Source organism: Somniosus microcephalus, chromosome 10, assembly GCF_052327205.1.
Source record: "Somniosus microcephalus isolate GS21.2 chromosome 10, FLI_Smic_1.0, whole genome shotgun sequence".
Lineage (NCBI taxonomy): Eukaryota > Metazoa > Chordata > Chondrichthyes > Squaliformes > Somniosidae > Somniosus > Somniosus microcephalus.
Genome location: NC_140996.1, coordinates 236,038,141 through 236,062,954, shown reverse-complemented (window position 1 = coordinate 236,062,954; position 24,814 = coordinate 236,038,141). Strand labels below are relative to the sequence as shown.

At 47.5% G+C, this 24,814-nt stretch overlaps 1 protein-coding gene across 1 annotated transcript in view; it reads left to right on the top strand.

The window, feature by feature from the left end:
* LOC147112191 (cyclic nucleotide-gated channel alpha-4-like) overlaps positions 1-24,814 on the top strand; it is a 53,425-nt gene that overhangs the window by 6,572 nt on the left and 22,039 nt on the right. Inside the window, exons 2-3 of the mRNA XM_085998326.1 lie at positions 6,411-6,515; positions 15,966-16,072. Of these exons, the coding sequence (XP_085854452.1) occupies positions 6,411-6,515; positions 15,966-16,072 (212 nt within the window). The remainder of the gene's footprint in view (positions 1-6,410; positions 6,516-15,965; positions 16,073-24,814) is intronic.

Here is a 24,814-nt window from a genome sequence, read left to right as displayed (position 1 = left end):
ATATCTCAGGGTGTTATATCTCAGAGTGTGGTATATCTCAGGGTGTGGTATATCTCAGGGTGTTATATCTCAGGGTGTGGTATATCTCAGGGTGTGATATATCTCAGGGTGTTATATCTCAGGGTGTGGTATATCTCAGGGTGTGGTATATCTCAGGGTGTGGTATATCTCAGGGTGTGGTATATCTCAGGGTGTGGTATATCTCAGGGTGTGGTATATCTCAGAGTGTGGTATATCTCAGGGTGTGGTATATCTCAGGGTGTTATATCTCAGGGTGTTATATCTCAGGGTGTGTTATATCTCAGGGTGTGGTATATCTCATGGTGTGGTATATCTCAGGGTGTTATATCTCAGTGTGTGGTATATCTCAGGGTGTTATATCTCAGAGTGTGATATATCTCAGGGTGTGGTATATCTCAGGGTGTTATATCTCAGGGTGTGGTATATCTCAGGGTGTGGTATATCTCAGGGTGTGGTATATCTCAGGGTGTGTTATATCTCAGGGTGTGGTATATCTCAGGGTGTGGTATATCTCAGGGTGTGTTATATCTCAGGGTGTAAGGGTGTGTTATATCTCAGGGTGTGGTATATCTCAGGGTGTTATATCTCAGAGTGTGGTATATCTCAGGGTGTGGTATATCTCAGGGTGTGGTATATCTCAGTGTGTGGTATATTTCAGTGTGTGGTATATCTCAGGGTGTGTTGTATCTCAGGGTGTGGTATATCTCAGGGTGTGATATATCTCAGGGTGTTATATCTCAGAGTGTGGTATATCTCAGGGTGTGGTATATCTCAGGGTGTTATATCTCAGGGTGTGGTATATCTCAGGGTGTGATATATCTCAGGGTGTTATATCTCAGGGTGTGGTATATCTCAGGGTGTGGTATATCTCAGGGTGTGGTATATCTCAGTGTGTGGTATATCTCAGGGTGTGGTATATTTCAGGGTGTGGTATATCTCAGGGTGTGGTATATCTCAGGGTGTGGTATATCTCAGAGTGTTATATCTCAGAGTGTGGTATATCTCAGGGTGTGGTATATCTCAGGGTGTTATATCTCAGGGTGTGGTATATCTCAGGGTGTGGTATATCTCAGGGTGTGGTATATCTCAGGGTGTGTTATATCTCAGGGTGTGGTATATCTCAGGGTGTGGTATATCTCAGGGTGTGGTATATCTCAGGGTGTGGTATATCTCAGGGTGTAATATCTCAGGTTGTGTTATATCTCAGGGTGTGGTATATCTCAGGGTGTTATATCTCAGAGTGTGGTATATCTCAGGGTGTTATATCTCAGAGTGTGGTATATCTCAGGGTGTGGTATATCTCAGGGTGTTATATCTCAGGGTGTGTTATATCTCAGGGTGTGGTATATCTCAGGGTGTGGTATATCTCAGGGTGTGGTATATCTCAGGGTGTGGTATATCTCAGGGTGTGGTATATCTCAGGGTGTGGTATATCTCAGGGTGTGGTATATCTCAGGGTGTGTTGTATCTCAGGGTGTGTTATATCTCCGGGTGTGGTATATCTCAGGGTGTGGTATATCTCAGGGTGTGGTATATCTCAGGATGTGGTATATCTCAGGGTGTGTTATATCTCAGGGTGTGTTATATCTCAGGGTGTGGTATATCTCAGTGTGTGTTATAACTCAGGGTGTGTTATATCTCAGGGTGTGGTATATCTCAGGGTGTGGTATATCTCAGGGTGTGGTATAGCTCAGGGTGTGGTATATCTCAGGGTGTGGTATATCTCAGGGTGTGGTATATCTCAGTGTGTGGTATATCTCAGTGTGTGGTATATCTCAGGGTGTGTTGTATCTCAGGGTGTGGTATATCTCAGGGTGTGATATATCTCAGGGTGTTATATCTCAGAGTGTGGTATATCTCAGGGTGTGGTATATCTCAGGGTGTTATATCTCAGGGTGTGGTATATCTCAGGGTGTGATATATCTCAGGGTGTTATATCTCAGGGTGTGGTATATCTCAGGGTGTGGTATATCTCAGGGTGTGGTATATCTCAGGGTGTGGTATATCTCAGGGTGTGGTATATCTCAGGGTGTGGTATATCTCAGGGTGTGGTATATCTCAGAGTGTGGTATATCTCAGGGTGTGGTATATCTCAGGGTGTTATATCTCAGGGTGTTATATCTCAGGGTGTGTTATATCTCAGGGTGTGGTATATCTCATGGTGTGGTATATCTCAGGGTGTTATATCTCAGTGTGTGGTATATCTCAGGGTGTTATATCTCAGGGTGTGGTATATCTCAGGGTGTGGTATATCTCAGGGTGTGGTATATCTCAGGGTGTGGTATACCTCAGGGTGTGGTATATCTCAGGGTGTGTTGTATCTCAGGGTGTGTTATATCTCCGGGTGTGGTATATCTCAGGGTGTGGTATATCTCAGGGTGTGGTATATCTCAGGATGTGGTATATCTCAGGGTGTGTTATATCTCAGGGTGTGTTATATCTCAGGGTGTGGTATATCTCAGTGTGTGGTATGTATCAGGATGTGGTATATCTCAGGGTGTGGTATATCTCAGGGTGTGGTATATCTCAGGGTGTGGTATATCTCAGGGTGTGGTATATCTCAGGGTGTGTTATATCTCAGGGTGTGGTATATCTCAGTGTGTGGTATGTATCAGGATGTGGTATATCTCAGGGTGTGTTATATCTCAGGGTGTGTTATATCTCAGGGTGTGGTATATCTCAGGGTGTGGTATATCTCAGGGTGTGGTATATCTCAGGGTGTGGTATATCTCAGTGTGTGGTATATTTCAGTGTGTGGTATATCTCAGGGTGTGTTGTATCTCAGGGTGTGGTATATCTCAGGGTGTGATATATCTCAGGGTGTTATATCTCAGAGTGTGGTATATCTCAGGGTGTGGTATATCTCAGGGTGTTATATCTCAGGGTGTGGTATATCTCAGGGTGTGATATATCTCAGGGTGTTATATCTCAGGGTGTGGTATATCTCAGGGTGTGGTATATCTCAGGGTGTGGTATATCTCAGTGTGTGGTATATCTCAGGGTGTGGTATATCTCAGGGTGTTATATCTCAGGGTGTGGTATATCTCAGGGTGTGGTATATCTCAGGGTGTGGTATATCTCAGGGTGTGGTATATCTCAGGGTGTGGTATATCTCAGGGTGTGGTATATCTCAGGGTGTGGTATATCTCAGGGTGTAATATCTCAGGGTGTGTTATATCTCAGGGTGTGGTATATCTCAGGGTGTTATATCTCAGAGTGTGGTATATCTCAGGGTGTTATATCTCAGAGTGTGGTATATCTCAGGGTGTGGTATATCTCAGGGTGTTATATCTCAGGGTGTGTTATATCTCAGGGTGTGGTATATCTCAGGGTGTGGTATATCTCAGGGTGTGGTATATCTCAGGGTGTGGTATATCTCAGGGTGTGGTATATCTCAGGGTGTGGTATATCTCAGGGTGTGTTGTATCTTAGGGTGTGTTATATCTCCGGGTGTGGTATATCTCAGGGTGTGGTATATCTCAGGGTGTGGTATATCTCAGGATGTGGTATATCTCAGGGTGTGTTATATCTCAGGGTGTGTTATATCTCAGGGTGTGGTATATCTCAGTGTGTGGTATGTATCAGGATGTGGTGTATCTCAGGGTGTGGTATATCTCAGGGTGTGGTATATCTCAGGGTGTGGTATATCTCAGTGTGTGGTATGTATCAGGATGTGGTATATCTCAGGGTGTGGTATATCTCAGGGTGTGGTATATCTCAGGGTGTGGTATATCTCAGGGTGTGGTATATCTCAGGGTGTGTTATATCTCAGGGTGTGGTATATCTCAGTGTGTGGTATGTATCAGGATGTGGTATATCTCAGGGTGTGTTATATCTCAGGGTGTGTTATATCTCAGGGTGTGGTATATCTCAGGGTGTGGTATATCTCAGGGTGTGATATATCTCAGGGTGTGGTATATCTCAGGATCTGTTATACCTCAGGGTGTGGTATATCTCAGGGTGTGGTATATCTCAGGGTGTGTTATATCTCAGGGTGTGGTATATCTCAGGGTGTGGTATATCTCAGGGTGTGGTATATCTTAGGGTGTGTTATATCTCAGGGTGTGGTATATCTCAGGGTGTGGTATATCTCAGGGTGTGGTATATCTCAGGGTGTGGTATATCTCAGGGTGTGGTATATCTCAGGATCTGTTATATCTCAGGGTGTGGTATATCTCAGGGTGTGTTATATCTCAGGGTGTGGTATATCTCAGTGTGTGGTATATCTCAGGATGTGTTATATCTCTGGGTGTGTTATATCTCAGGGTGTGTTATATCTCAGGGTGTGGTATATCTCAGGGTGTGGTATATCTCAGGGTGTGGTATATCTCAGGATCTGTTGTATCTCAGGGTGTGGTATATCTCAGGGTGTGGTATATCTCAGTGTGTGGTATATCTCAGGGTGTGGTATATCTCAGTGTGTGGTATATCTCAGGGTGTGGTATATCTCAGGGTGTGGTATATCTCAGTGTGTGGTATATCTCAGTGTGTGTTATATCTCAGGGTGTGGTATATCTCAGGGTGTGGTATATCTCAGGGTGTGTTATATCTCAGGATGTGTTATATCTCAGGGTGTGGTATATCTCAGGGTGTGGTACATCTCAGTGTATGGTATATCTCAGGGTGTGGTATATCTCAGGGTGTGGTATATCTCAGGGTGTGTTATATCTCAGGGTGTGGTATATCTCAGGGTGTGGTATATCTCAGGGTGTGGTATATCTCAGGATGTGTTGTATCTCAGGGTGTGGTATATCTCAGGTTGTGTTATATCTCAGGGTGTGTTATATCTCAGGGTGTGGTATATCTCAGGGTGGTATATCTCAGGGTGTGGTATATCGCAGTGTGTGGTATATCTCAGGGTGTGGTATATCTCAGGGTGTGGTATATCTCTGGGTGTGGTATATCTCAGGGTGTGTTATATCTCAGGGTGTGGTATATCTCAGGGTGTGTTATATCTCAGGGTGTGGTATATCTCAGGGTGTGGTATATCTCAGGGTGTGTTGTATCTCAGGGTGTGGTATATCTCAGGGTGTGTTTTATCTCAGGGTGTGGTATATCTCAGGGTGTGGTATATCTCAGGGTGTGGTATATCTCAGGGTGTGTTGTATCTCAGGGTGTGGTATATCTCAGGGTGTGGTATATCTCAGGGTGTGGTATATCTCAGGATGTGTTGTATCTCAGGGTGTGGTATATCTCAGGGTGTGGTATATCTCAGGGTGTGTTGTATCTCAAGGTGTGGTATATCTCAGGGTGTGGTATATCTCAGGGTGTGGTATATCTCAGGGTGTGGTATATCTCAGGGTGTGGTATATCTCAGGGTGTGGTATATCTCAGGGTGTGGTATATCTCAGGGTGTGGTATATCTCGGGTGTGATATATCTCAGGGTGTAGTATATCTCAGGATGTGTTGTATCTCAGGGTGTGGTATATCTCAGGGTGTGGTATATCTCAGGGTGTGGTATATCTCAGGGTGTGGTATATCTCAGGATGTGTTGTATCTCAGGGTGTGGTATATCTCAGGGTGTGGTATATCTCAGGGTGTGGTATATCTCGGGTGTGATATATCTCAGGGTGTAGTATATCTCAGGATGTGTTGTATCTCAGGGTGTGTTGTATCTCAGGGTGTGGTATACCTCAGGGTGTGGTATATCTCAGGATGTGTTGTATCTCAGGGTGTTATATCTCAGGGTGTGTTATATCTCAGGGTGTGGTATACCTCAGGATGTGGTATATCTCAGGGTGTGTTATATCTCAGGGTGTGGTATATCTCAGGGTGTGGTATATCTCGGGTGTGATATATCTCAGGGTGTAGTATATCTCAGGATGTGTTGTATCTCAGGGTGTGGTATATCTCAGGGTGTGGTATATCTCAGGGTGTGGTATATCTCAGGGTGTGGTATATCTCGGGTGTGATATATCTCAGGGTGTAGTATATCTCAGGATGTGTTGTATCTCAGGGTGTTATATCTCAGGGTGTGGTATATCTCAGGGTGTGGTATACCTCAGGATGTGGTATATCTCAGGGTGTGTTATATCTCAGGGTGTGTTGTATCTCAGGGTGTTATATCTCAGGATGTGTTGTATCTCAGGGTGTGTTGTATCTCAGGGTGTGGTATATCTCAGGGTGTGTTATATCTCAGGGTGTGGTATATCTTATGCATTGCTATTTCAGGAGCCTGTCTCCGCCAGTGACATCTAGTGATAGTTGCTTGTACTGCAGCTTAATCGTGCTCTTGTGTTGTCTGTTGGTCTGGTTGTTGTTTACTGAGGAAGCTGTGTTTGGGAATCTCGCCCCTTGACCTTCCTTGTTGATATGTTACGCTGTCGGGTGTGAACCGAGTCACAGTGTCGCTGTGTTACCCTGGTAATTGTTGCCGTTGCCTCCACAGTGCGAGCTCTCGATGGATCCTGGACCCTATGGGGGATTGGTACTTCCGTTGGCTCAGTGTTTCCACCGTCCCTGTCGTCTACAATTGGATCATACTGATCAGTAGGTGAGGGTCAGTCACGCTCTTCAACAATAGAGAATACAAGCTGAGGTTCGGCCCCAGCTGGAATATTGTGGCCAATTCTGGGCACCACACTTTAGGAAGGAGGTCAAGGGCCTTGAAGAGGGAGCAGAGGAGATTTACTGGAATGGTTCCAGGGATGAGGGACTTCAGTTACGTGGATAGACTGGAGAAGATGGGATTGTTCTCCTTAGAGCAGAGAAGGTTAAGAGAAATTTTAATCGAGGTGTTCAAAATTAGACAGAGAGAGGGAATGTGATAGAGAGCAACAGAGAGAGAAAGGGATAGAGAGCAACAGAGAGAGAAAGGGATAGAGAGCAACAGAGAGAGAGAAAGGGATAGAGAGCAACAGAGAGAGAAAGGGATAGAGAGCAACAGAGAGAGAGAAAGGGATAGAGAGCAACAGAGAGAGAAAGGGATAGAGAGCGACAGAGAGAGAAAGGGATAGAGAGCGACAGAGAGAGAGAAAGGGATAGAGAGCGGCAGAGAGAGGGAAAGGGATAGAGAGCGACAGAGAGAGAGAAAGGGATAGAGAGCGACAGAGAGAGAGAAAGGGATAGAGAGCGACAGAGAGAGAAAGGGATAGAGGGCGACAGAGAGTGAAAGGGATAGAGAGCAACAGAGAGAGAGAAAGGGATAGAGAGCGACAGAGAGAGAGAAAGGGATAGAGAGCGACAGAGAGAGAGAAAGGGATAGAGAGCGACAGAGAGAGAAAGGGATAGAGAGGGACAGAGAGAGAGAAAGGGATAGAGAGCAGCAGAGAGAGAGAGAAAGGGATAGAGAGCGACAGAGAGAGAGAGAGAAAGGGATAGAGAGCAACAGAGAGAGAGAGAAAGGGATAGAGAGCAACAGGGAGAGAGAGACAGAGAGAAAGGGATAGAGAGCAACAGAGAGAGAGAGAGAAAGGGATAGAGAGCAACAGAGAGAGAGAGAGAAAGGGATAGAGAGCGACAGAGAGAGAAAGGGATAGAGAGCGACAGAGAGAGAGAAAGGGATAGAGAGCGGCAGAGAGAGGGAAAGGGATAGAGAGCGACAGAGAGAGAGAAAGGGATAGAGAGCGACAGAGAGAGAGAAAGGGATAGAGAGCGACAGAGAGAGAAAGGGATAGAGGGCGACAGAGAGTGAAAGGGATAGAGAGCAACAGAGAGAGAGAAAGGGATAGAGAGCGACAGAGAGAGAGAAAGGGATAGAGAGCGACAGAGAGAGAGAAAGGGATAGAGAGCGACAGAGAGAGAAAGGGATAGAGAGGGACAGAGAGAGAGAAAGGGATAGAGAGCAGCAGAGAGAGAGAGAAAGGGATAGAGAGCGACAGAGAGAGAGAGAGAAAGGGATAGAGAGCAACAGAGAGAGAGAGAAAGGGATAGAGAGCAACAGGGAGAGAGAGACAGAGAGAAAGGGATAGAGAGCAACAGAGAGAGAGAGAGAAAGGGATAGAGAGCAACAGCGAGAGAGAGAAAGGGATAGAGAGCAACAGAGAGAGAGAGAGAGAAAGGGATAGAGAGCAACAGAGAGAGAACGGGGAGAGAGAGAGAGACAGGGAACAAGAAACCGAGACAGGAACTCCAAAACAGGGAGAGAGAGAGAGCAGAGCCCGAGCAGCAACCGGAGCACGGAGCCTGAAGCCGGAGAAAGGCCCGAGGAACCGGGCCGAGCGAGGCACCGGAGAGAAGGAGAGCGAGCAGCAACAGGAGTCGACCCAGACCGGGAGGAACGGCCCGAGCCAGTCAAAGAGGCGAGTGGAGAGGTAGGGGTGCCGGATCGGGTCGGGCCTGGAGAGCGAGCAAGCCCGGGGCCTGAAACCCGAGAAACTCCGGGGTCGGAGAGACTCGGCCGGGCCGGGACTGCACAGCCGAGCCGAGGGGCTGGGACCAGGGCAGAGGCCCGGAGAGCGAGCAAGCCCGGGGCCTGAAAACCGAGAAACTCCGGGATCGGAGAAACTCAGACAAACACCGGGCCGGGCGGGGACTGCACAGCCGAGCCGAGGGGCTGGGACCAGGGCAGAAGCCCGGAGAGAGAGCAAGCCCGGGGCCCGAAACCCGAGAAACTCCGGGGTCGGAGAAACTCGGACAAACACCGGGCCGGGACGGGACTGCACAGCCGAGCCGAGGGGCTGGGACCAGGGCAGAAGCCCGGAGAGAGAGCAAGCCCGGGGCCCGAAACCCGAGAAACTCCGGGGTCGGAGAAACTCGGACAAACACCGGGCCGGGACGGGACTGCACAGCCGAGCCGAGGGGCTGGGACCAGAGCAGAAACAGCCTGAGACCGACGCGAGGAGAGAGAGGAAAACTCCGGGTCCGGAGGAAAAAAGCTATACCTAGATCTACCTAAATTTAGTTAACCTAGAAAAAGAACAACAAACCCGAAGGAAAAAAAAAAAGAAAAAAAAAAAAAAAAGAAAGAAAAAAAAAAGGAATAGAAACCAGAGAGAAACGATAAACAACCCGAACCAGGAACCTGTGAGAGAGAGAGAGAGAAACTTTTAAGAGCAGCTATATCAAAGATGAACCCCTGAAAAACTCTCAATTTTGGACCTAAAAGTGGGATAAGGTGGAACACGACACAAAAAAGAGAAAAAAAGTTATCTACCTGAGACAAAACAAACGACTACAATGAGCAGGGAAATGAAATATCCTGAGCAATGCACAAAAAATAAAGCAAAGGAAAAACACAAGGACATAACACTAAAAAGTAACCCAGAGGTCCTCTACGTTGACTATACCACACACAAAGGGATTAAGACGAAGAACAACCTCATATTCTACACCGACTCCATTCCCTCATGGAAGGAGACTTTACAAAAATACTACGCATACGTCTCCAGCGAAGGTATTGGCAGTGGAGGCAGACTGAAAATATGTAAAGATGGAAATCTAGATAAAGATGACCCCCTGCTAACCATAAGCTACTACAACAAAAAAGGAAAGATCATGATACAGGGGAATGTAGAAAGTCTGGACTCCTTCGAAAAGGAATTCCCCCAGCTGAAAACTAAGGCAGACACAAATAGGACCAATGGACAGGAGGCAAAAGAGAATCGAACAGAGGATGATGAGAGCCAAGCGGAGGAAGAAGAAGAGAGTCCAGCAGAGACACACACCTCCCTGACCATCTCCACCCCCCCCACACCTCTCAACGCAAACAAACTGCTGAAAGAGAGTCTGTCCAAACTAGAACTCGAATTCAACGAATACAGAGAAACACAGTCCAAGAACTGGACGGAGGAACTCAAACAGCTGAAAATGGAAAACGAGTCCACCATCCACAATCTGAGAAAGACCGTAGAGGAACAAATAAATAAGATCCAAGAACTCCATACCCAACTAAACAAAATGACGGAGGCCGTAGAAAGGCTCAGCAGGCAACACAAACCTCTTAAGGTCCAAAAAACAACACACACAAGGACACAGAACCCGTCGGATGCCACCCCACACGAGGACACACCGAAAGCCACAAACCCCGCTCCTGCCACACAGCTCACCACAGAAACCCAGCCAACAACCAGCCCTCAGTCGAGTCCTGCCCAGACTACCGCTACCCAGTCCTCACACACAGGGACGCAGAACCCGTCAGATGCCCCCCCACACGAGGACACACCGAAAGCCTCAAACCCCGCTCCTGCCACACAACATATCCAACATATCCCAGAAACCCAGCCAACAACCAGCCATCAGTCGAGTCCTACCCAGTCTGAAAAACCAGCCCCTCAGGCGGTCCTGCTGACCGACTCCAACGGAAAGTTTCTGGACCCCCAGAGGCTGTTCCCAGGTCATCAAGTCCTGAAAAAATGGTGCAGCAACACAGAACATGCAATGAAGATCCTGAACAAAGAATCCCTTGGAAGCCCCAAATGGCTTGTGATCCACACAGGCACAAACGACCTACGCACCCTACGGGAAGGCACTGCTAGGGCGGTGAGCAGGATGGCGGAAAAGGCCAGCAAGGAATTCCCCGAGGCGCGGATCGTGATCTCCACACTACTGCCCAGAAAGGACACCCCAGCCTATATAATCCACAACACCAACAGGGAGATCGACACGAGATGTTCTGTCTTCCCCAACGTCTACCTGGCCCATCATCCAAACATCAACACAAGGGACCTCTATGACGAAATACATCTACTCAAACAGCGGATGTGGGTCTTTGCAAAAAACCTCATAAACACTGCCAAAAGACGCAGCCCTCCCACCCCCTCTACCATTGGGAGCCGTAACCCAAACAGGACCACCAATGTCCCCCACCCCCCTTTACAAAACCAACAACAGAACCCAAGACCCCCCTCTAGACCACAGACTGTAGACCAAGAACTGAGAAAGATCATGACGATGCTGAACAGCCTGATAGAAAGCCGGAGAAATTATTAATATTGTTATTTATCATTATCATTATTGTTATCTTATCAGTATTATTACTACTATTAGATAGATATATGTGCATGCCTCATGAAATTTATACTAAATCATCATTTAGCATTATAGAAAATACTGTTTCCACACTCATCCCACAAAATAGGTCCATTTTATTTCGTTTTATTGAACTATATAAATGCGTTCTTTCCACATAAGCTGCTGGAATATCCAGGGCCTCCGCTCCTCAACTTTTGGGATGAAGAGTACAGACCCTGAATTCCTAAAAGCTATAAAAGACATTGATATAATTGTGTTAACAGAAACATGGTGCCAAAAGGACATGCCGACCCACTGTCCCCCAATGTACCATGAAATTATTGTGCCTTCAGTAAAGAACATTAAGACACGCAAGGGCAGAACCTCCGGGGGAATCCTGGTGTGGTATAAAGGAGAACTGAACAAACACATCTCACCGATAAAACAGGGAAAATCACACGTATGGCTAAAATTAGATAAAAATATAGGAATAGAAAAAAACGATGTTTACTTATGTGCGATCTACATACCTCCAATAGAATCGCCATATTTTGAAGAGGAGATATTTGACACTCTCCACATGGAAATCAGCCATTTCCAGGCCCAAGGAAAGGTGCTACTATGTGGGGACCTAAATGCAAGGACAGGATGTGAACCTGACTTCATAGACCCACAGGGCAACAACCATGTGTTTGGCCAGACCCCTCTATATGTCACACCAGCCATCGCAAACCGAAACAACCTCGATTGTGAAATAAATAAAAGCGGTAGGGAGGTAGTGCAACTCTGCCGAGCCTTAGGCCTGTACATAGTTAACGGTAGGTTCAGAGGGGACTCCTTAGGGAGACTCACATATTCCTCAACTCTTGGGTCTAGTGTGGTGGATTATACAATCACTGACCTGGACCCCTGCGATATCAACGCATTCACCGTCAGGCAGCAATCCCCCCTCTCAGACCATAACCAAATAAATGTGTACCTTAAACTTTCTGCCCAAACTACAGACACAAAAAAGGAACCCAGTAAGCTACATAAAATAAACCAGACATACAGATGGGCCCCAGACAGTGGAGATAAATTCATCACAGCACTAAATTCACCTGATCTCACAAGTAAAATTTCAAAATTTAAAGAAAATCTATATGAGATCACCAGAGATGGGGTAAACATGGCCATAGAGGATATAAATATGATCTTTCATGAGGCAGCTGTAAAAGCCGACCTCGTGAAACAGAAGAGGAAGAGTCACAAAAGACAAAATAAAAATAAGAAATGGTTTGACCACGAATGCAAAAATGCCAGAAAAGACCTGAGAAAAATATCAAACCAAAAGCATCGCCAACCAAACAATCCGGACCTACGTACTAGATACAATGAAACCCTCAAAAGATATAAACACACCATTAGGAACAAAACACAAAACTATACCCACAAAATACTAGAAGAAATTGAAAACTCCACCAACCCAAAACAATTCTGGGAAATGTGGAATAACCTGAGTACAACACAATTGCAAGCATTACCAATCCAAGATGGCGACATCTGGAGAACACATTTTGAAAACCTCTACAAAGACATCCCAATAAACGAAACAAACCCAAGTCAACATCAGGTCACAGAAAAACTCCACACATTAGAAGCAACAATCAAAGACAACCAAAACCCTCTAGACTCCCCAATCACATGGAAAGAAATGGCCACAAAAACAAAATCTCTCCACCTAAAGAAAGCCTGTGGCCCAGACAACATCAAAAATGAAATGCTCAAGTTCAGCAATATGGAGATGCAGGGTGCGGTACTCAAATTATTCAACATCATATTACGGTCAGGCTGTTTTCCCGATATCTGGTGCCAAGGACTAATCTCCCCCATATATAAAAGCGGAAACAAATCAGACCCAAATAACTACCGCGGCATCTGTGTCAACAGTTGTCTAGGGAAGTTATTCTGCAGTATTCTAAATAGTAGATTACTTGATTTTCTTAACAAACATAATATCCTCAGAAAAAACCAAATAGGCTTTCTTCCAAAACACCGCACCGCCGACCATATCTATACCCTTCACACCCTCATTGAAAAACATATACACCAAACAAAAAATGGGAAAATATTCGCCTGTTTCATCGACTTCAAGAAAGCCTTTGACTCTATATGGCACGAAGGGCTCTATTATAAACTTCTTCAATGTGGAATAGGGGGCAAAGTCTATGACCTTATTAAATCAATGTATCTGAGAAACAAATGCGGGGTCAAAATTGGAGACAAACGCACCGATTTCTTCACCCAGAGAAGAGGCGTCCGGCAGGGCTGCAATTTGAGCCCGACCCTGTTCAACATATACATAAATGAATTAGCAGACATGCTGGAGCAAAGCGAGTCACCAGGTCTCCGTCTCCTAGATGGAGAAGTGAAATCCCTGTTCTATGCGGACGACCTGGTTCTGCTGTCTCCCACAGAACAGGGATTACAGCAACAACTAGACCTACTCGACAAATACTGCCAAAATTGGGCTCTAACAGTAAATCTAAAGAAAACCAACATCATGATTTTTCAAAAAAGGCCCAGATGTCAGGAAAACAAATACCAGTTTACCCTCAGTGATACCACTATAGGACACACTATGAGCTACACCTACCTTGGTCTAACTATTACAGCATCAGGGAGCTTCAGCATAGCAGTGAATGCACTAAAAGAAAAAGCCCGAAGAGCCCTATATGCAATAAAAAGAAAATTCTACAACATCCAAATCCCAATCAAAATCTGGCTCAAAATATTTGACAGCATAATCCTGCCCATTGCACTGTACGGTAGTGAAGTATGGGGCCCGCTAAATCACCAAAGCTACACTAAATGGGAAAAACATACAATAGAAGCCCTACATGCAGAATTCTGCCGAAGCATCCTTCGCACCCAAAGGAAAACGCCAACAAATGCATGCAGAGCCGAACTAGGCAGATACCCACTGATAATAAACATCCAAAAACGAGCACTAAACTTCCTAAATCACCTCAAATCTAGCTCCCCAGACACCCTTCATTTCAAAGCCTTTCAGACCCAAGAGCTAAACCCAGAAAAGAGTCCCCTGAGTCAGCTGCTACGGAAACTAAGTACTCAGCCGGACCCTGACCAGCCCCAGACCAACACAGCCGCCCAAACACCAATCCGAGTGAACCAAATCATTAAAAAATGCAAAGAAACCTACCTGGAACATTGGAACAAAATAACCGAAAGCCAAAGCAGATTAGAATGTTACCGGGCCCTAAAAAGAGAATATAAACTGGCAGACTACCTCACGACCATCAGAGACACAAAACAGAGACAGACCCTCACCAGGTACAGACTAAGCGACCACCAACTGGAAATTGAAAAAGGCAGATACAAGAAATCCTGGCAGCCTAGAGAGAATAGAATATGCGATCAATGTCTGGCTGGCGAGGTTGAAACAGAAATGCATTTCCTCCTAAAATGCGAAAAATTCAACACATCAAGAAACATATTATTCAACAAGCTAAGCCAAACAACCCCAGATTTCAAGGAATTGGATGATCTGTCAAAATTGAGAATAGTCCTAGGAGAAGGAGACAGACCATACCTTGGGGCCAAATATGTAACAACATGTCACAACCTGAGGACTGTTTAAAATTAAGACTGTTTAAAAATTAATATTGAACGTACCAAATGAAGTACAAAGACTGTTTAAAATTAATATTGTTTAAAAGTAATATTGTATGTACCCAACAAATGTCAAATCGATTGACACCTACAGAATGTTGGAAAACTGTACCTTTTTGCTATGTAAGCTTTGGCAATATGGTTCTCTGTAAACTTTCATGCCAATAAAGCATTTTAATTGGAATTGGAATTGGAATTGGAAAGAGAGAGAGAAAGGGATAGAGAGCAACAGAGAGAGAAAGAAAGGGATAGAGAGCAACAGAGAGAGAGAGAAAGGGATAGAGAGCGACAGAGAGAGAGAGAAAGGGATAGAGAGCAACAGAGAGAGAGAGAAAGGGATAGAGAGCGACAGAGAGAGAGAGAGAGAGAGAAAGGGATAGAGAGCGACAGAGAGAGAGAGAGAGAGAGAAAGGGATAGAGAGCAACAGAGAGAGAGAGAAAGGGATAGAGAGCGACAGAGAGAGAGAGAGAGAGAAAGGGATAGAGAGCGACAGAGAGAAAGAGATAGCGAGCGACAGAGAGAGAGAAAGGGATAGAGAGCAACAGAGAGAGAGAGAAAGGGATAGAGAGCGAGAGAAAGGGATAGAGAGCGACAGAGAGAGAGAAAGGGATAGAGAGCGAGAGAAAGGGATAGAGAGCGACAGAGAGAGAGAGAAAGGGATAGAGAGCGACAGAGAGAGAGAAAGGGATAGAGAGCGACAGAGAGAGAGAGAAAGTGATAGAGAGCAACAGGGAGAGAGAGAGAGAGAGAAAGGGATAGAGAGTGACAGAGAGAGGGAAAGGGATAGAGAGCGACAGAGAGAGAGAGAGAGAGAGAGAGAAAGGGATAGAGAGCGACAGAGAGAGAGAGAGAGAGAAAGGGATAGAGAGCGACAGAGAGAGAGAGAGAAAGAGATAGAGAGCAACAGGGAGAGAGAAAGGAATAGAGAGCGAGAGAGAGAGAGAGAAAGGGATAGAGAGCGACAGAGAGAAAGAGATAGAGAGCGACAGAGAGAAAGAGATAGAGAGCTACAGAGAGAGAGAAAGGGATAGAGAGCAACAGAGAGAGAGAAAGGGATAGAGAGCGACAGAGAGAGAGAAAGGGATAGTGAGCGACAGAGAGAGAGAAAGGGATAGTGAGCAGGAGAGAGAAAAGTGGGAAGCGCAGGCAGAGAAAGCGAGAGGGATATGCGGATGCAATGATTCCAACTCCCAGCTGATGATAAATAATTCAAACTTTGCTGAACGTTCAGCAGCCTTGCGTTGGAACAGAACAGGGTATTGAGGGGCCGAATGGCTGTGGTTCGGTAGCTGGGTGAATGGAGCCTGAGCAACAAAGTCTCTTTATTCCTGCTAGTTACTGACTCTGGCTCATTCAATACTCTGTGTGCTTGGTTCCCAGGTGCAGCTTCAGTGAGCTGCAGTACAATTACCTGCCTGCATGGCTGGCTCTCGATTACCTGTCCGATCTCATCTACCTGCTCAATATGGCCGCCAGATTTAACACAGGTGAGTGCGGGCACACTGGTCTGTGCTCTTTCAAATATTAAAGGTAAAACCAGTAACCTCTCACCCCAGGAACCTGGGGGACTGGGTGGGGCAGTGGGTCAGACTCTGACCTTTCACCCTCTGTGATCTGGGGTCAAATACAGCCTCAGACAGAAGGGGTCAACAGCACCTCTCTGTGAACAACAACTACTGGTATTTATATAGCGCCCGCGGCATTCACAGGAGCGATTATCAAACAAAATTTGACACCGGGCCACAAAAGGAGAAACTAGGACAGGTGACCAAAAGCTTGGTCAAAGAGGTCGGTTTTAAGGAGCATCTTAAAGGAGGATAGCGAGGCGGAGAGGTTTAGGGAGGGAATTCCAGAGCTTAGGGCCCAGGCAGCTGAAGGCACGGCCACCAATGGTGGAGCGATGGAAATCAGGGATGCTCAAGAGACCAGAATTGGAGGAGCGCAGAGATCTCGGAGGGTTGTGGGGCTGGAGGAGATTACAGAGATAGGGAGGGGCGAGGCCATGGAGGGATTGCAAAACAAGGATGTGAATTTTAAAATCGAGGCATTGCCGGACCGGGAGCCAGTGTAGGTCAGTGAGCAGAGGGTGTGATGAGTGAGGGGACTGGGTGTGAGTTAGGACATGGGGGGTGATGGGTGAGGGGACTGGGTGTGAGTTAGGACACGGGGGGTGATGAGTGAGGGGACTGGGTGTGAGTTAGGACACTGGGGGTGATGGGTGAGGGGATTGGGTGTGAGTTAGGACACGGGGGGTGAGGGGTGAGGGGACTGGGTGTGAGTTAGGACACTGGGGGTGATGGGTGAGGGGACTGGGTGTGAGTTAGGACACGGGGGGTGATGAGTGAGGGGACTGGGTGTGGGTTAGGACACGGGGGGTGAGGGGTGAGGGGACTGGGTGTGAGTTAGGACACGGGGGGTGAGGGGTGAGGGGACTGGGTGTGAGTTAGGACACGGGGGGTGATGGGTGAGGGGACTGGGTGTGAGTTAGGACACGGGGGGTGATGAGTGAGGGGACTGGGTGTGGGTTAGGACACGGGGGGTGAGGGGTGAGGGGACTGGGTGTGAGTTAGGACACGGGGGGTGATGGGTGAACGGGACTGGGTGTGAGTTAGGACACGGGGGGTGATGGGTGAGGGGACTGGGTGTGAGTTAGGACACGGGGGGTGATGGGTGAGGGGACTGGGTGTGAGTTAGGACACGGGGGGTGATGGGTGAGGGGACTGGGTGTGAGTTAGGACACGGGGGGTGATGGGTGAGGGGGACTGGGTGTGAGTTAGGACACGGGGGGTGATGGGTGAGGGGACTGGGTGTGGGTTAGGACACGGGGGGTGATGGGTGAACGGGACTGGGTGTGAGTTAGGACATGGGGGGTGATGGGTGAGGGGGACTGGGTGTGAGTTAGGACACTGGGGGTGATGGGTGAGGGGATTGGGTGTGAGTTAGGACACGGGGGGTGAGGGGTGAGGGGGCTGGGTGTGAGTTAGGACACTGGGGGTGATGGGTGAGGGGACTGGGTGTGAGTTAGGACACGGGGGGTGAGGGGTGAGGGGGACTGGGTGTGAGTTAGGACACGGGGGGTGATGGGTGAGCGGGACTGGGTGTGAGTTAGGACATGGGGGGTGATGGGTGAGGGGACTGGGTGTGGGTTAGGACACGGGGGGTGATGGGTGAGGGGACTGGGTATGAGTTAGGACACGGGGGTGATGGGTGAGGGGACTGGGTGTGGGTTAGGACACGGGGGGTGATGGGTGAGGGGACTGGGTGTGAGTTAGGACATGGGGGTGATGGGTGAGGGGACTGGGTGTGAGTTAGGACATGAGGGGTGATGGGTGAGGGGACTGGGTGTGAGTTAGGACACGGGGTGATGGGTGAACGGGACTGGGTGTGAGTTAGGACATGGGGGTGATGGGTGAGGGGACTGGGTGTGAGTTAGGACACGGGGGGTGATGGGTGAGGGGGGACTGGGTGTGAGTTAGGACACGGGGGTGATGGGTGAGGGGGACTGGGTATGAGTTAGGACACGGGGGGGTGATGGGTGAACGGGACTGGGTGTGATGAAATAACTCTGTGTTCTGGCATTTGTATTGTTGTTGTTGTTGTTGTACTTGTTAATGACTGGAATGTTCTACCGGTGTAATCACTAATGCTCCTCCCTAGCCCCGCCCCTCTGGCTCCTCCGGATTGGTGTGAGTCATCCTTATAAAAGCTGGGTCTTACGCATAAGGGCTGGGTCGGTGATGAATGATGGTTGCCCTTGTAATGTATATATCTTTAAGGGGGGAACTATGTTTTACAGCTCATGTATACTGCAGTACCGGCAGTGACCACACCTGTATATAGCACTGAGTAGTAATCTGTACAGATCAGTTGCAGTGTGAGCCACGTTGAGTAAACATCTTTTGTACCGTTCTCCGCAGTCTGTGTCTTATTATACATGGATGCAACATTGGCGACGAGGCAGGTTCGAACCTACCTGCAACTCTGCATCACCTCCCGGGGATTCGTTCCTGGAGATCAGTGGATTGGAGGTCAAGGCCAGAGACTCAGGCGTCGACCACGGGCAACCGCCCAGTCATCCAGCAGAGACTCGAGAATTGCGGGGGAGGCTGTCGAGAGCCAGGCTTGGCTTGCCAGTCGAGGTGGTCCAGCGAAACGGGCTGGCAACAGGTAGTGCGCAAACACTTCCTGGACAGCGGCAGGCTAGAGCCCGACCAAGCGGCACAGCAAAGGGCCGAGCAGCGTCGACGGGGGAGAGAGAGGGCAGAGCACACAGGGCGCAGCCGGTGTTCAGGGGCCGAGCAGCGTCGGAGAGAGGGAGAGAGAGACGCGCAGAAACCCGCGAGGCGCCACCATTGCCACGAGGACCGCCGAGAGTGGCGTTGGCAGCAGCGCAGGAGAAACGCGCGAAATCTACAGGGCGCCGCCATTGCCATGAGAACCGCCGGGAGCGGCGTTGGCAGCAGCGGGGGAGGAAGGAAAGCGCGGGAGATGCCATTTTAAGCCATTGGGAGACGCCATTTTAAACCACCCCCAAAATGCCGAAGAGTGGCAGTATCACCGCATTTGACAATGAAGTCGAAGATTGGACTACATATGTCAAACGAATAGAGGTGTACTGCAAGGCAAATGAGGTGTCAGATGACAAGAAAGCGTTGGTATTGTTAAATTTAATGGGTGCAAAGACGTATGGTTTATTACGAAATCTAGTAACCGCAACGAAGCCAATGGAAAAGAGTTTTGAAGACATAGTAACGATACTAAAGGAACATTTAAACCCCACACCGCTGCTGATAGCAGAAAGATTCAAGTTTCACAAACGGAACCAGCATAAGGATGAAAGCAATGCTGATTATTTAACACAACTGTGCAAACTATCGAAACACTGCCAGTTTGGAGCAGGACTGGCAGATACCTTAAGGGACAAGTTTGTGTGTGGGCTTCAAAGTGAAGGAACCCAGAAACGGCTTTTATCTGAAAAGGACCTTACGCTGGAAAAGGCTTTCAGCATTGCGGTATCATATGAAGCAGCAGCACGGGGCGCTGCAGAGATACAACAGAGACCACAAGAATATGGCACAAACGAAATGTCACATGGAACAGAGAAGTGCTATCACTGCGGCAGAACAACACACGACCAGAATGATTGCTGGTTCAAAGACAAAGTGTGCAGACAGTGTGGAAAAGTAGGACACATAGCACGAGTCTGCAGGTCGGGAAAGAAAGCCAGCAATAAGAAACCTACCAAAGGAAAGTACAAGAAGGCACACAAGATGATGGAGAATAGTTCAGGCGAACAAAAGAGTGATAACGACTCCGAAAGCAGGGAACTGAGTTGTCTGAAACTACATAATGTGATCACAACGGAGGACCACCGAACCATTTGGGTCACTCTCAAGATAGCAGGAGTCCAGGTAAAGATGGAATTGGACACAGGATCAGCCCTAACAGTCATAAACCGACGGGACTACGAGCGGCTATTCTCACACATACCCTTGAGAGACACAAAAATTATTTTGAAGACGTACACGGGGCAAAAAGTCTACCCCAAAGGAAAAATAAGGGTGACCGTTATATATAACGGTAAGGAAACACCAAAACTAGACCTGTATGTATTGCAAGATGGAGGACCACCATTACTGGGACATGAATGGATCCGGAAAATACAACTGGATTGGCATTCCATACAGGCACTGACTGTGGCTGACAAAAAGGATGACGACGTCACACCTGGGCTGTCTGTGTATGATTGGGACACGGACAGCAGGAGTTGAACAAAACAAGTCTTTACTGAATGGAGTCAATCGGGAAACTGAAACTACAGAGGCTTACTAGCGCCTTTTATACAGGGGTGGTCACTGCCGGTACTGCAGTCTGAGACCAGTTATTCTCTTAAAGGTACATACACAACAATTCCTCCCCTTTTAGATAAACAGTACATAACATTCATTTAACAACTAAATGATAACTAATTACAATCACAATTACGGTTGCTAGATACATTGGTTAAGTTTAAGCAATTATAAGTTCAGTCTTTGAGGAGGCTTCCTGATTCTGTCTGGATAATGCCTCTTTGGGGTATCAGGTTCCTCTGGCAAGGTTGAGTCAGGATCAATGCCGTTGTTTGGTTCATCTGCTTCCAATATCACCGATTCTGCGGTAGCTGCAATTGGTACGTCGATTTCATTACCAGGTGTATCAGATCGTGGTGTGGAGTTGACGTTTTCCAGTGACTCTACATAGATACATAGATACATAGAAGATAGGAGCAGGAGTAGGCCATTCGGCCCTTCGAGCCTGCTCCGCAATTCAATGAGATCATGGCTGATCATCCAAATTCAGTACCCGGTCCCTGCCTTCTCCCCATATCCCTTGATCCCTTTAGCCTTAAGAAATATATCCAACTCATTCTTGAATATACTTAATGAACTGGCCTCCACCGCCCTCTGTGGCAGAGAATTCCACAGGTTCACCACTCTCTGGGTGAAGAAATTCCTCCTCATTTCAGTCCTAAATGGCTTACCCCTTATCCTTAGACTATGACCCCTGGTTCTGGACTCCCCGGCCATCAGAAACATCCTCTAGAATCTGGTCAGCATGGCATCTTACAATGCTTTCTCCAACGTCCATGGTATACATGAGAGGTCCTTGCCGTGTACAAATCGTTCCTGGCTGCCATTTCTCAGTACGGTAGTCCCGGGCCAAAACTGGTTGACCTATCTTAAAACTCCTGGTCGGCCTTTCATTCATATTCTGAAACTGCCTGTTCTCCACATCTCTTCGGATGTTTGGCTTAACCAAATCCAAGCGGCATCGCAGTCTTCGATTGAAGAACATCATGGCTGGAGTTTGGTTGGTAACCGCATGTGTCGCATTCCGGTAGGCAAACAAGAAGTTGTCCACCTTGTGTTGTAGGGGTATATCTTCATTACACATTGCCTTGATAGCCTTCTTGAATGTTTGAACAAACCTCTCGGCCAATCCATTAGTGGCTGGATGATATGGGGCAGATGTGTAATGCTTAACACCATTGTTCTTTAAGAACCTCCGGAACTCTTCAGACACAAACTGTGGTCCATTGTCAGAGCAAATCTGTTCAGGCAGCCCATTCCTGGTGAATATGGTTCGTAAAACTGTGATAGTTTTTTCCGTGGTGGTTGAGGACATTTTTATTACCTCTGGCCACTTTGAATGTGCATCCACCGCAATTAAAAACATTGAGTCCATGAAGGGACCAGCAAAATCAATGTGCACCCTTTGCCATGGAGATGAGGGCCACTCCCATGGATGTAGAGGAGCTTGTGGTGGGGCGTTTTGGACCTTCTGGCATCCTGCACAGCTCTTGGTCATCTCTTCGATTTCTCTATCGATTCCCAGCCACCACACAAACGCTCTGGCTAAGTTCTTCATTTTTACCCCACCCAGATGACCCTCATGAAGCTCATTGAGCACTCTATCAGTCAACTTAGGTGGAATTACTACTCTGGATCCACACGTCAAGGTTCCTCTGCACACTGACAGCTGTTCTCTTCTTGGCGAGAATGCTGGCAGCAGTGGTTCGCCATGTGCTGGCCGTCCCTTCACCGTTAAATCATAGACCCGTGATAGTGTCGGGTCATTCCGTGTTTCCTTTTCTATGTTTGCATTCGTCACAGGGAGACATTCGACTATGGTCGAGTGGAATAACTCCATTGGATCCACTGCAAGGTCTTCTTCTTCTGCCGTCGGCAACAGTAGGCGTGACAATCCATCAGCATTCCCATGCTGTTTAGTTCCTTTGTACTCGATGTCATATTGGTGTGCCCCTAGGAAAAGGGACTGCCTCTGCAGCCGTTGCGCTGTCATTATCGGTACGCCCTTCTGAGGGTTGAAAATGGAGACAAGGGGTTGATGATCGGTTAGTAGAGTAATTTTTTGACCGTGCAGGTAGTGATTGAACTTCTTCACCCCCCACAGTAGGCTGAGGGCCTCTCTGTCAATCTGGGCGTAGTTACGCTCGGCAGAAGTTAACGAGCGTGACGCAAAAGCTATCGGCCTCTCTAAACCATCAAGGAATTTATGTGACAGTACCGCCCCAATGCCGTAGGGAGACGCATCACATGCCAGTCTGATCGGCGGTGCTGGGTTGTAGTGAGCCAATACTTCTCTTGAAGTGATTAAGTCCTTACTCTTCTGAAAGGCCCGCTTACAGTCATTGCTCCATTTCCATGCTACTCCCGTTCGTAGCAGGGCGTTCAGTGGGTGCAGGATTGTCGACAAATTCGGCAAAAACTTATGGTAGTAATTCACCAATCCGAGGAATGACCTCAGTTGCGACACATTTTCAGGCACTGGGGCCTTAACAACCGCTTCAATTTTGTCAGGGGACTTATGTAACCCCTCTTCATCAATCACGTGGCCACAATACAATATCTGTTTCTTAAAAAACTCGCACTTGGGGCGGTTGGCTCGTAGCCCATGTTCCCGTAGTCTAGTGAGCACCTGTTCTAGGTTGTTAAGGTGTTCACTGTCATCTTCATCTGTCACAAGGATGTCGTCCAAGTAACACTGAGTCCCCGGAATCCCTTGCAGGACTTGTTCCATCGCTCTTTGCCATATCGCCGGAGCCGATGCTACTCTGAATACCAACCGATGATACTGGTAAAGACCTTTGTGAGTGTTTATCGTGAGATACTTCCTAGAGGATTCTTCAATCTCCATCTGCAAATATGCTTGTGCTAGGTCAATTTTTGTAAAACGCTTCCCTCCAGACAGTGAGGCGAAGATGTCTTCTATCCTTGGAAGAGGATATTGTACTGTATGAAGGATTGCGTTCACCGTCACCTTGAAATCCCCACAGATGCGAACCTTCCTTGGCTCCTCAGACTTATTGCTTAACGTTTTCTTCATGACAGGAATGATGGGTGTCGCCCACTCGCTCCAGTTGACCTTAGACAACACGCCTGCCTTCTCCAGATTCTCCAGCTCTGCCTCGACGGCTGGGCGAATTGCATATGGTACCGGTCTTGCTTTGAAAAACTTGGGAATTGCATTCTCTTCTATTTTTATCGAGGTGGTTATGCCTTTAAGAGTGCCCAGTTTGGCGTTGGCTAAGATTGTTGACAATCGTCCAGGAGTGATGTCTTCATCTTTTTTACCGTCCACCGTCATTGCATGAATGGAGTGCCAATCTAAGCTTATCTTCCTGATCTATTCACGTCCCAATAACGGTGGTCCACCATTTTGCAGTATGTAGAGATACAATTTCCGTATTTTCTTGCCGTTGTTTTCGACAGGCACCCTTATTTTTCCTCTGGGGTATACTTTTTGCCCCGTATACGTCATCAAGATGATGGATGTCTCTCTCAAGGGTATGTGTGAGAATAGCCACTCGTAGTCTCGTCGATTCATGACAGTTAGCGCTGATCCTGCATCCAATTCCATTTTAACTTGGGACCCTGCTATCGTGAGGGTGGCCCAAATGGTTCGGTGATCCTCTTTTGCGATTACATTGTGAAGTTTGAGACAGCTTAGTCTCCTGTTCCCGGATTCACTATCGCTCATCTGGTCTTTGGAACTACTGTCCGTCATCTTTTGTACTTTCTTGTACGGTTCCTTAGTAGCCTTTTTGTTGTCACTGGTCTTCTTCCCAGACCTGCAAACTCATGCAATTTGTCCCATCTTTCCGCATTGCCTGCATATTTTGTCCTTTACCAGCAGTCCTTCTGGTCATGGTTAGTTCTGCCGCAGCGATAACATTTTGCAAATCCCCGTGTCATTTCGTGGGTGCCGTATTCCTGTGGCTTTTGTTGAATTTCCGCAGCTCCCCTAGCTGCTGCTTCGTACGATACTGCCACGCTGAAAGCCTTATCTAGCGTCAGCTGTTTCTCTGAGAGTAACTTCTTCTGTGTTCCTTCACTCAGGAGTCCACAGGCAAATTTGTCCCGTAGTGTATCTGCCAGTCCTGCTCCGAACTGGCAGTGCTTTGATAGCTTGCGTAGTTCCGTAAGGTACTCAGCATTGCTCTCATCTTTATGCTGAGTTCTCCTGTGGAATTTAAATCTTTCGGCTATCAACAGCGGTGCAGGATTCAGGTGTTCCTGTAGGACAGCAACAATTTCGTTAAAACTCTTCGCCTTCGGTTTGGCTGGAGTAATCAGGTCCCGCAATAGGCCGTACGTTCTAGCGCCCATTAAGTTTAGCAATACCGATGCCTTTTTCTCATCGGCTATTTCGTTTGCCTCGCAATATAC